The sequence below is a fragment of the Austrofundulus limnaeus genome, unplaced genomic scaffold, assembly GCF_001266775.1.
Source record: "Austrofundulus limnaeus strain Quisiro unplaced genomic scaffold, Austrofundulus_limnaeus-1.0 Scaffold123, whole genome shotgun sequence".
Classification (NCBI taxonomy): Eukaryota; Metazoa; Chordata; class Actinopteri; order Cyprinodontiformes; family Rivulidae; genus Austrofundulus; species Austrofundulus limnaeus.
Window position 1 is genome coordinate 1,509,069 of NW_013952525.1, and position 12,926 is coordinate 1,521,994.

Here is a 12,926-nt window from a genome sequence, read left to right on the forward strand (position 1 = left end):
AGATGAATGTTTGCATGTGAATATTTAAAAAAAATAAATGTTACCAATTATTTTAATAACAGATGAATTATAATCATCCTATTTACAATGTGTTAACATTTTTAAAACTTCTGAAAGATTGATTTAAGACTTTTTAAGGCTAATTAAGGCCTTATTTTTGGATTGATGAATTCAATGATTTAAGACATTTGAAGGATGAGCAGGAACACTGTCAAAAAACAGCCTGAGTGGAGATCACTGCTCTTGGCGGCGGTGATGAAAGATGAGATAAATGGCGTCTTACCCTGACGATGACAGAGAATAAAGACCTGCAGCCGGGGGCCAGGTTGATATACGGGTCCAGCAGGTATTCATGCAGGTGGGGGTGTGGTAACAAACACAGCTTGGACAGGACAGCAGTCACCTGCAGGTTCACATCATAGGGCTGGAAGACAGAGGGAAGGAACCATGACTCAGCAAATTTACCACTTAGTCCTGAACTTTCTGTTTCTGTATTCTAAAACCAAACAGCAGCAGCACCMAAACAACCCAGAGTTGTGGTTGATGAAACTCACCTGGTCCAAGATGCGACCCATCCTGTCGAAGAGGACTTTCAGGAAGTGACCTTCGAAGAACGGCAGCTCTAAGTTGCACTTCTCTAAAGGTTTTGAACTTCCCCTCCAGTCCCACCGCTGACAGACGCCACAGTAGTCCCTGAACTGAAAACAACCAAACAAAGAATCAACACGGGTTCTGGGTTTGTTCTCAGAACCTGTGAGACGCCGTCCCACCTGTCTGTGTGCGTCTCTGAGGTAGGTGTCGTAGCCCGTGCCCTCCACCTGATACGAGGACTTGGCCTCGTCTGGGACCAAACACAGGAAGCTGCAGGCGGAACAAACCGTTAGAACCAGGCCTGACCTACGACACGTTTATCCCGTCAGGAAGACCTCACACCTGTTGACGATCTTATGGACCTCCGTCTTCCCGTCGGACTTCGAGTGGTCTGGACTTTGTGGCGGTGAGGAGCCGAGCCAATCAGAGCCGGACAACCTGCCGTTTGGAGAGAGGTCGTCAACGAATAACGGATCCTCCTCCAGGTCTCTGCCAAGAAAACAGATTATTTGTTTGTGCAATTTTGTTACTTTGACTTTAAGAACACAACACATAAAATAAGAGCTGAAGAAGCTGAGCACCYGCTAAAAGTAGCCAAAAGCTACTCAAACCACAAAGGGTCTAGCTAAAATCAATACAAGGCTAGTCAAATGTTAAAGCACAAGGCTAGCAAAAAGCTTCAAGTGGAAAAAAGCTTTTTAAATGTAGCAAAGGTTGGTTATTAATAGCAAAAGACTAGGTAAAAGCTAAATAAAGTAGCAAAAGGGTAGTCTAAAGCAGCTAAAAGCTAGCAAAAATGTAGGCAAGGCTAGCAAAAAGTAGCAAAAGATTAGTTAAAATGGCAAAAGGCTAGTTAAAAACAGCAAAAGACTAATTAAAAAACAGCAAAAGGCTAGTCAAAGTAGCAAAAGGCTAATTAAAAACAGCAAAAGGCTAATTAAAAACTGCAAAAGGCTAGTCAAAGTAGCAAAAGACTAGTTACAAAAAAGCAAAAGGCTAATTAAAAACAACAAAAGGCTAGTTAAAGTAGCAAAAGGCTAATTAAAAATAGCAAAAGGCCCGTTAAAAACAGCAAAAGACTAATTAAAAAACAGCAAAAGGCTAGTCAAAGTAACAAAAGGCTAATTAAAAACAGCAAAAGTCTAATTAAAAACAACAAAAGGCTAGTCAAAGTAGCAAAAGACTAGTCAAAAACAGCAAAAGGCTAATCAAAGTAGCAAAAGGCTAATAAAAACAGCAAAAGGCTAGTCAAAGTAGCAAAAGAGTAGTTAAAAAACAGCAAAAGGGTAGCTAAAAGCAGCAAGTAGCTAATTACAATTAGTAAACAGATAAGCAAAAACGCTAGGTAAAAGGGTGGTAAAAATTTTAAAAAGTAAATTTAAAATGCAAAGCTGAAATTAGTAAATAGTTGCCAATAGGTTAAAAGTAGTAAATAGTTAGCTAGTAGCTATAAGCAGAAAAAGGTCAGCTAACGTCTAAAAGTGACAAAGGGACAGATAAAAACCACCAAGGTTAGCTAAAACTAAATAAATACAAGCTAAAAATAGCTAAAGGCTACGTACATGCTCAAGTAGTAAAAGGACAGCTGAAAGCTAAAAGCAGCAGTGTGCAGAAGAAGAGCACAAAAAGCATTTAAAAGATTTCACAGAATTAGCGTTCTTAAACCTTAAGCTAATTCTTCTTCTTGGAATGTGGTACCAAAGTCACAAATGAAGTGATGAACACTTTACTAACAGGTGTAATAAACTAATTTGTACACAGAAGATAAAATCCAACAGATTCCCTTTAAACTGCATCAAACCTAAACAGAACCGTGTTCATTAYGTTTCAGTCTCACAGCTTGGATTTCTGCTGCAGATAAAATCCCAACAGCTAAACTCTGAGGAGCAGAAACAGCAGCTTGTGTCCAACAGATCTTTTATTTTATTTATTTATTTATTTATTTGTGTCGAGGGTCTGTAAGAAGTCCTGTTTCATTCCAGCGCTTCTGGAGCTTCCTTACACGGCGTCGTGAGGCTGCCCGTTCTCCAGCGACTCCCMCTCCTCCTGAGGTTTGTTCTCCAGGTAGTTCCTGTCCTCCAGGCTGCGCAGCACCAAGCTGTGAAGGATGTGCTGCTCGGGCTTCTGGATGAGCTGCTCGAACAGCCGCAGCGTCATGATGCTGATCTGAAACACCAAGAGAAGAAGAAGAATTCAAATTATGTTCAAAGTGACATTTAGAGGTTAAAAAGCTCACATTAACAGAAAAAATAGTACAAAAAGTACAAAAAATTTGTAATTTGATAGTCGACAAAAAGTAGCTTGAAAAAGCTGAAATTACAACAGATGTTTGCTGAATTAAGCAGCAAAAGCTGAAATAATCACAAAAATGTGATGCAAGCAGAAAAAGATAAAATAGACTGACATGAGCTAAAAAAAAAAATAGCTTAAAAAAGCAAAAAAATGTTTAAATTAGCACAAAAATGCAAAAAGCCCATTAAAGTTTAAATTAACAGATTAATAGTAGAAAAAAAGATAAAAATTAGCCAAACAAAAAGCCTACGGAAGCTGAAATTAGCATTTTTAAATGTTTTAAGTGTGTTGAAGACAGCTCCATTCATTTTTAATATGGAAATAAAAGTGTCCAAAAAAGCTGAATCACTGAAAAACTATAAGTTGCTGAATTACTAAAAGTCACAGAACCCCTGGCCTTAAAGAGCCGAAAGGTTTGATATATGAAATATATAAAAGAGCACAAAAGRAGTGAATGATGTGTTGAAAAACTATGGAAGAAAAATATATCATCTAAATAATGAGAGCTCTATAAATATTCACACAATTAACTAATTAGATGATAATCAGACTCTATAAGAGGCCTGGTGTATATAGAGGTACCTGATTAGGATAAAAACAATCAGGAATGAAAAATAACCTAAATACCCCTGATGATCTGCTTGATTATGTGATTAGATTGTGTAATGATTGCAGTTTGCTTTAAGGAGACGACTGTTTTGTTTTTTTATTTAATTGCACTTAACAACATGCTTTTGTCTTTTCTGGGACTCTTAAAAGCTTGTTGCAAACATTTATTTCAAAGCGTCATCTAGAGGGAAAAAAACAACTTGTCGCTCAAAGTGTGCGAGTAGCCACGCCCACTGAAGGTCCAATGATTGTACGAACCTCGTCTGACAGGTGGTCGCAGTGCTCGATGAGTCTGTGTCTGAGTGGGTTCTGACACATCGTAGCTGAAGTCTCTGCTTCCTTCTCCTCACCGAGCAGGAAGCAAACAATCTCCTGCAGCAGCGCCTCCGACGTCACCTGCTTTATGACCCTGTTCAACAGGGCCGTGGAGGTCAGGATTCCCACCTCGGACCTACACACACACACACACACACACACACACACACACACNCACACACACACACACACACACACACACACACACACACACAGATTAACGGAGCAGTCACGACTCACACGCTGACAAATAAAAACATGTCAAACCAGGATGATTGATGGGTGACTCAGAGAATGACTCACGTCTGCATGAGCTGTGGTTCCATCACGGAAATAAAGAACTTTTCTCTCACAGCTCTCGCCATCACAGCCGCCGCCGACTGGAAGATGGAGAAAAACAAAACATGCAGGCGTTTTTTTGTTTTTTCCACACAATAGACTCCTCACTTCGGACCACAATGAGACGTGAAAAGACTAAGTCAAACCTTCTGCGCCTCTTTGATGAGCTGATCGCAGAAATCCAACCACGACAGGAAGGAGATGAGCGCTCGCTTCCCTGTGAAGATGGCAGCGTCCTCCTTCAGGTTGTACACATCCAGGCTGAGAAGAAACCAGGTATTCAAGTACAGCTCTTCACAAATACCAACTAAGACTTTAATTAAGACAAAATGTGACCCACAGCATCGAAACGAGGATTTAGTCCAAAAGTGGGATGAGGAGAAACAGACAGCGTTTTGATTTAAACGTGAACAGAAATTGCATTTTGTCAAAATATAATGAATTAATACCTTATCAATGAATAATTTGAAGGAACTGTCTGAAATTTAATCCTAAAAAGAAAATTTGAAGCATATTTTTTGCAGTAGCAACAAAAAAACTGATTGAAGAAAAACACCTTAAAATTTTGAATTTTTCCCTCCGAGCTAACAACGTTTGAGTTTCTTTCCAACTGGGAAATCTTTTTTTTTCCACTTCAGTAGAAAAAAGAACTTATTAGTTTCTTAATTTTTTCATCAGTGATTTTTTTGTTAGTTATATAAAGAGGAAAGAGGAAATGTAATTAGAAAGACTGAAAGAGAGATTAGAAAATATATTAAATATATGCCAAGAAAACACAAGGCCACACACCGACATCTGTCTGCTCACATGAAAATAAATGGATATAAGAAAACATAGCAACAAAATACATACCTATATAACACAAGGCCACACACAGACATCTGTCTGCTCACATGAAAATAAATGGATATAAGAAAACATAGCAACAAAATACATACCTATATAATAATATTATAATTTTTCTATAAAGCATACACATATACACCGAGAAAACACAAGGCCACACACCTGACATCTGTCCGCTCACCTGAAAATAAATGGATAGAAGAAAACATAGCAACAAAATACATATCTATATAATAATAGAATTAATTACAATTTATCTGTAAAGCATGTACAAACCCCAAAACCAGAAAAGTTGGCACGTTGTGTAAATAGTAAATAACAACAAAATACAATGACTTGCAAATCTTTTTCAACCCATATTCAGCTGAATAGAATGCAAAGACAATATATTAAATGTTCGAACGGAGAAACTTTATTTTGTTTTGCAAANACACACACACACACACACACACACACACACACACACCAGTCAGAACTGGGAAATCTTAAAACACAAATACTATTTGAGGTTTCCTCTTTATACTGACATAAAAAATGACTCAATAAATTTACATAAAATCAGGATTCAGACCAAACAGTAATGTATTATCATAACCAACAAGTCAAATTAAGTCATATCTCTGGATAAACTGATGACATCAGAATGATTCAGGTATCAAAATGTAGCTTTTAAAGCCAGAATTTTGAAAACGTAATCAGGTCATTTTGACCAAATTTGACTTGATCCTCATTATGACATGATGGGTCACAAATGTATTTACAGAGAAGACATGTACCCCCAGTTGACAGACTCCACTGTCTCGATGTCCAAGGGGTCCATGGACTGTGGAAGGGCCTTATAAAAGGAGACCAGCCTGTCTGTGAGAAGCGCACACAGCTCMGTGTTTTCAGTTAAACACCTGGCAGCAGCCGGCTCCGGCAAACTGACCAGCAGCATCAAGCCCTCACAAGCCTTCACCACAATCCTGCCATCCTGAAGATCAAAATAAGACATTTATACACGTTAAAACCAACTCCAGATGCTTCAGCTGAGCAGTGACTGCTACAATAATCCACACGGCGGTGACTCACAGGACTCTTTGTGAGGTTGAGTAAGGATGTGACTAAATTGTAATTGTTGGTGTTGTTATTGTTGCAGGACGGACTACAGGAAGCCCCAGCTGCTGCTGCTTGCTCCTCTTGGCTGTCGGCCTGTTTCTGTCCAGTGTCTGGAGCCAAAACGCCTCCCTTCACCTCCTCTGGTGCTATACAAGTCCTGGTCTCCGGTCTCCTCGACTTGTTCTGAAAACATTGAAAATTAAACAGATTCTGAAATTTGTGCTATTTTATCCATGTTTACACCAAAAGATGGGTGCTAACTTATGTTTTATTTTATCTAGTTTTGTTTTCTTTTACCGCTTTTAACTTTCAGGTTATCGTGTGCTCATTTTAGCTTTTAGCTAGCATTTTGCTCCCACCTGCTTTTAGCTAGCATTCTGCTTTTTTAGCTAGAGTTCTACCTCTGGTGGGTTTCAACTGCTGTTGTTGCTTTTAGCTTTTAGCTAGTGTTCGGTTTCTTCTAGCAAGCGTTTGGTCTTTCTAGGTTTTAGCTAGTATTCTGTTTTTTTAGCTAGAGTTCTACTTCTCATGGGTTTTAGCCAGTGTTACTTTTAGCTAGTATTCTGCTTCTTTTAGCAAACATTTAGTCTTGCTAGCTTTTAGTCAGAATTCTGTTCCTTTTAGCTAGAGTTCTACCTCTTGTGGGTTTCAGCTAGWGTTACTTTTAGCTACTGTTGTTTCTTCTAGCAAGCATTTAGTCTTTCTAGCTTTTAGCTACAATTCTGTTCATTTTAGCATTTAGCTCTCACCAGCTTTTAGCAAACATTCTGCTTTTTTAGCTAAAGTTCAGTTTCTCTTGAGTTTCAGCTAGTGTTGTTGCTTTTAGCTTTAAGCTAGTGTTCTGTTTCTTCTAGCACGCATTTAGTCTTTCTAGCTTTTAGCTAGAATTCGGCTCTATTTATCCTAGCATTTAGCTCTCACCTGCTTTGAACCAACATTCTGCTCTGTTTTTCYTGGGTTTCAGCCAGTGCTGTTATTTTTAGCTAGTCTTCTGCTTCTTCTAGCAAACATTTGGTCCTTTTAACTTTGAGCTAGCATTTTGCGCTCATCAGTTTTTAGCTAGCATTCTGCCTTTTTTTTAGCTACAGTTCTACTTCTCTTTGGTTTCAGCTAGTGTTGTTGCTTTAATCGCTTACCATTCTGCTTCGGTTTCAGCTATTTAGCTTTACAGTTTTAGCTTCTGTGGCACATTTTACAGGCATCGTTCAGCACTCGGGCTTCACGCTGCGTCTCCATTTTAAATGTAATTCTTTAACTCGGTGCACGACTCGGTGACGACCCACCTCGAGGAAGAAGTTGACGAGGTACGGGTCCTGTTTTAGTTTGGCACAGACGATGCAAAGGAACTGGATCTCCTCGTTTTCTGTGGGCGCAGCCAGCACCTCCCCACACAGGCGGATCAGTTTCTGAGACCAGTCGTGGGAGGAGAAATTACACATCCTGTCAGCTAAAAGCCCATTTTTAATGTTCCGCGTTATGATAAACAGAAAACATGTATTTGTTGAACGTACTGCGACTCACCTGTACAGGTCTGTGGACGTTGATGTGCGGCAGCAGGGGCTGGCGAATGTGCGCTAGCAGCTTTGTGTAAAAGGTYAGCACCTGCTGCTTCATCCCTGGAGGACACTGACGACAAAATATATAAAGCACAATATTTATAAATCATCACAAACACCCWTATCTCTCTATTACAATCTACAAAAGCTGGATTTCCTCACATCTGCTTTGCCCAAAGTGTAAAGCGTCTCCAGGATCTTATGGTGTAGGAGGTACTCCATGCAGGGTCCCGTCTCCCCAGACTCCCTTTCAGCTTCCTCCTGGGTCAGAATGTCCAGCATCTGCTCCAGGTGGGACGGGATGTTTGTGTCTGTGACGGGGGCTTTGTCATCTAACCAGAGAAGACACACAAACTTTATATTAGGGAAAATACAGCGGGTAAAATAAGTATTGAACACGTCACCATTTTTCTCAGTAAATATATTACTAGAGGTGCTAATGACATGAAATTTTCACCAGATGTTGGTAACAACCCAAGTGATCCATACATACAAAGAAATCAAACCATAAATGTCCAGAAATGAAGTTATTTGTAATAATGTGGAATGGCACAGGGAAAAAGTATTGAACACATGAAGAAAGGGAGGTGTAAAAAGGCATGGAAAGCCAAGACACCAGCTGAACTCTCTCAGTAATTAGAAAGCAAGCCTGCCCCTTGTCAGTGCAAGTTAATATCAGCTGGTTCAGTCCCAAATGATGGCCAGGTATCACACAAGAACCATCTGATGATGGGTAAAAGTAAAGAGCTCTCTCAAGACCTTCACAACCTTATTGTTGCAAAGCATAATGATGGCATCGGTTACAGAAGAATGTCTAAACTTCTGAAGGTTCCAGTGAGCACTGTTGGGGCCATAATTCAGAAGTGGAAAGAACATTATTTCACCATAAACCGACCACGACCAGGTGCTCCTCACAAGATTTCTGACAGAGGAGTGAAAAGAATTATCAGAAGAGTTGTCCAAGAGCCAAGGACCACTTGTGGAGAGCTTCAGAAAGACCTGGAATTAGCAGGTACGWTTGTTTCAAAGAAAACAATAAGTAATGCACTGAACCACCATGGCCTGTATGCACGCTCACCACGCAAGACTCCACTGCTGAAGAAACAGCATGTTGAAGCTCCTTTAAAGTTTGCTGCACAACATTTAAACAAGCCTGTGTAATACTGGGAGAATATAGTCTGGTCAGATGAGACCAACATTGAACTGTTTGGATGRCAGAATACACATCATGTTTGGAGGTCAAATGGCACTGCACATCAGCCCAAAAACACCATACCAACAGTCAAGTTTGGAGGTGGGAACATCATGGTGTGGGGCTGTTTTTCAGCATATGGTACTGGCAAACTTCAAATAATTGAAGGAAGGATGAGTGGAAAAATGTACAGAGACATTCTTGATAAAAATCTGCTTCCATCTACCAGGATGATGAAGATGAAACGTGGCTGGACATTTCAGCAAGACAATGAGCCCAAACACAAAGCCAAGGAAACTCTCAGTTGGTTTCAGAGAAAGAAACTAAAGCTGCTGGAATGGCCCAGCCAATCACCTGACCTGAATCCAACAGAAAATCTATGGAAAGAACTAAAGATCAGAGTTCATAGAAGAGGTCCACGAAACCTTCAAGATTTGAAGACTGTTTGTGGAAGAATGGGCCAAAATCACACCTGAGCAATGCATGCCACTAGTTTCTCCATACAGGAGGCYTCTTGAAGCTGTCATTGACAACAAAGGCTTTTGTACAAAGTATTAGATAAATTTCAGTAAGTGTGTTCAATACTTTTTCCCTGTGCCATTCCACATTATTACAAATAACTTCATTTCTGGACATTTATGGTTTGATTTCTTTGTATGTATGGATCACTTGGGTTGTTACCYACATCTGGTGAAAATTTCATGTCYTTAGCACCTCTAGTAATATATTTACTGAGAAAAATGGTGACGTGTTCAATACTTATTTTACCCGCTGTAAGAAAAACTAAAAAACAAAGTTCAGGTTCAAGAACAAAAATACACAATTTTTGTCATGCAACCACTTCAGTGAAAAAAAAAACATCTGACACTTGTGATCGAGTGTAAATCCACCTTAAGATTAAGAAAGAATTTAACAAAAATAGTTCATCTTTCTTTACATGTCAAGGCCAATAACAGGTCCTACCACATTTTTGACATTTCTTACCCGAGGTCTCGATGTAATAATGTGTAATGGCCTTCCAATGATAGACAAAGTCTTCCTGCAAGGGTAGAGATGGAGCAAGCTGAAAAAGAACAAACACATTCTTATTATAAAGGCGTCTGCACAATTTGAAGCAATTCAGTCACTGAATCYGGTGTCTTGGAGCAGYGAAACAAYCAAATACATGCAGGTTAGCGGCCCTCGAACACCAGGATTGGACACTCTTGTTTTCCCAGCTTTAAACTCCATATTTAAATAACTGGGTCAGTCTCCTTCAGGAAACCTTTCTGAGCTCATTAAATCGTTCAAATCGTGTGTGTATCAAACACAAAATGAACCAGCATGATGTTTGCGCAACATCAAACAAGCTTGACCATTTCGACACAACTCCTCATCATAAGACACAGCTGTTAGACAAAGTTAGCTTAGCGAGGCTAGCTGTCTGGTACAAATATCGCCAAATATTTATAATGTTTTATATCAAGTGCCTGAATTAAAGAATACAAAACATTCGAAATTATCTAAATTATTGTATCTCATAATGGGAGAGATAAAATGATGCACAGAACGTGCTAACAATAGTTTATGCTAACTAGCATGCTATTTAGCCAGTTACCGTACTAAAAGTTAGCATGCTAGTTAGCAACCGGCTAATGCTGACGTTACGGTTGAGACGTCTGGAGCAACAAAAGAACACTCGAAAACAAATTTAAGATGACAATAAAGCAAATCAACGCTTAAAAACATCAAAATTTAACACAAACTCACCGCCTCCACAGCGTGCTGGAGGATGGACGTGAATTTGGAGAACATTTTGTTCTTCGACTGGACCAGTTTCTCCCGAGAAGACCGAGAGAATTCCTCTATCTTCTTCTTTCTGTTGCCGCCGCCTCGCTCCAGATTGGAGGTTTCATACAATGACCCTTGTAACGAAAAGGATATAAACGTGAGCTATAAAGTCGTAGCCTGAGGACTTTCACAGGCCCGGGTACGAGCACTGTAAACAAACCGTCTCCGGGGGGGGCTGAGCTGGGTGCTGCTGGCCGGACACGGTGGCACTTCCCTCGCCAAACACATGCAGGTAATGACCACCAGGGGGCGCAGCGACACAACSTTCAGTGAATACTAATGACCTCAATTACAGCTGCAGCTTTTCATCCTTTTGCTATTTTTCACATTTATCTAGCCATTGTGCTCCTTTTAGCATTAAGCTACCGCCAGTCCTACTTTTAGCTTTTAGCCAGCCTATTGCTACTTTAAGGTTTTGGCTAGCTATTTGCTACTGATAGCTTTTAGCCAGCCTTTAGATATTTTTTACTTTAGCTACTATTCTTCTACATGTCGTTTGGAGCTAGACTTTTGCTGCTTTTTACTTAAGACTTTTGATAATTTCAGCTTTTTGACAGCTATCTTGTTGYCACTATTTGATTTTATATAGCCCTTTTGATGCTTTTAGTCAAACTTTTACTACTTTTAGCATTTAGCTAGTCTTTTCCTGCATTTTCTTTCTTTTAAGCATGTTGCTAGTTCGGCCAACTTTTCATAGCCATTTTAGTTTAAATTTTGCTTATTTAGCTAGCTTTTAGCTATTCTTATTAACCATTCTGCTAGTTTGTTTAGTTTTCAGATGTATTAGCTTTCACTAGAATTTGCTACTTTTAGTTACCGGTATTAAAAAAACACTTTTAATTAACATTTTCATGCTTTCAGCTAACATCTTCTTAATAGCCTTTAGCTACTTGTAGCTGACCTTTTGATATAATTGGATTTTAGCTCATATTTTGCTTCTTTTCGCTGGCTTGTCACTCGTTGTATTAACCATTTGGCTACTTTTAGCTTTTACTTAGACTTTTGTTGCTACTTTTATCCAACATTTGTTACTTTTCTTTATTAAGACCTTTTGATGCTTTTAGGTATTGGTGGGCATCTGCAAATCAGCTAAAAGCTAATAGTGAAACTAAATTTTCATTTAGCAGATTAGCTTTTTCGCTAACCAATAAGCRTTCGCTAAATTAGGTTTTGATAACTTTAAGTTTGCTAAAAGCTAACTAACATCAACAGGTTAGTCCCAGTCCAGTGTAGCGCTTCATGTTAGCTGTTAGCTTCAGCTAATCTTTGCCTGTTGTTTAGTGTTGGCTTTAAAATTTTTAGCACTAATGTTTTGCAGTTTAGTTAGCATCCACTATTTATTTTTATTTTCTACATGTTCAGCTGGTTAGCATTAGCAAAGCTATATTTTTAGTTAGCGGATTACGAGTTAGCAAAGCTAACTATTTGGTTGGCTGTGCCCACCACTGTTTTTAGCTAATGTCTTGCTTTTGACTAGTCTTTCACTGCTTTTAGCTAGTGTTTTGACTCTTTTAGATTCGAGCTATTTGGCAGTTTTTAGCTAGCTGTATCCCAAACTGCTGTGTAATATACACCTCGTGTGTTTTAAAGAGAAACTGGCAGAAAGAGGAAGAATGAGAGACATTTTCACTCATGAAGCCAAAATCRTTAGTGTGGAAAATGAAAGCTGGACTCGCTCTCAGAGCAGACAGTCTGAGGCGACACCGGCTGCAGGAAACCGATTTAAAAAAGAAAAGAAACTATAAATAGGAATGTGACAGTCGGTTCAAAAATACAATGAAACTTGTTGGGAAATTAAAAAGAGAAGCTGTTTTSCAGGACACGCCCTGTCGCGCATTTTCCCCTCAATAGTCTGCTCCAAAATCTGTTGTTCCCCTGCGTTTCATCCGTTAAATATCAGCGGGGAAACTCAACGCATTCCTGATCATATTAATAACAAATCTCCTCCTGTTACAGGACATTAAAAGAGGCTCTACCTACCGGGCATGTCTGCAGCTGGAGGTGAGTATCTGCTGCCGCAAAGCCTTCATGACACGGAGGGAAAAGTGCTTTTATTTCCGAGGAGTGGTGGAAGAGCTGCAGGGCAGAAAACGAGTCCTTTTCATTGTCTTTCAGGAAAAAAATAAAAACCCGGTCTGTGATATAAATGACCGGTTTTATAAGATAACACAGGAGCACCTTCCCTCTGTGCTGCATCAACTCTTTTTTGTTAAAATGCACAACAACCTGGGTAAATATTTTACTTTTTTTACTTAAAT

At 39.3% G+C, this 12,926-nt stretch overlaps 1 protein-coding gene across 1 annotated transcript; it reads right to left on the reverse strand.

Annotated features, from left to right (window-relative positions):
- Positions 1-283: 283 nt before the first annotated feature.
- On the reverse strand, positions 284-12,667 carry fhip2a (FHF complex subunit HOOK interacting protein 2; the record flags this gene model as incomplete). Its single annotated transcript, XM_014015160.1, is given in 16 exon segments — positions 284-424; positions 555-698; positions 771-861; positions 934-1,080; positions 2,594-2,757; positions 3,751-3,943; positions 4,111-4,187; positions 4,293-4,407; positions 5,769-5,965; positions 6,064-6,273; positions 7,374-7,496; positions 7,612-7,716; positions 7,809-7,978; positions 9,823-9,901; positions 10,588-10,742; positions 12,649-12,667. Coding segments are annotated over 16 exon segments (2,118 nt in total), but the record flags the coding sequence as incomplete, so codon positions are not given.
- Between the last annotated feature and the right edge of the window lie 259 nt (positions 12,668-12,926).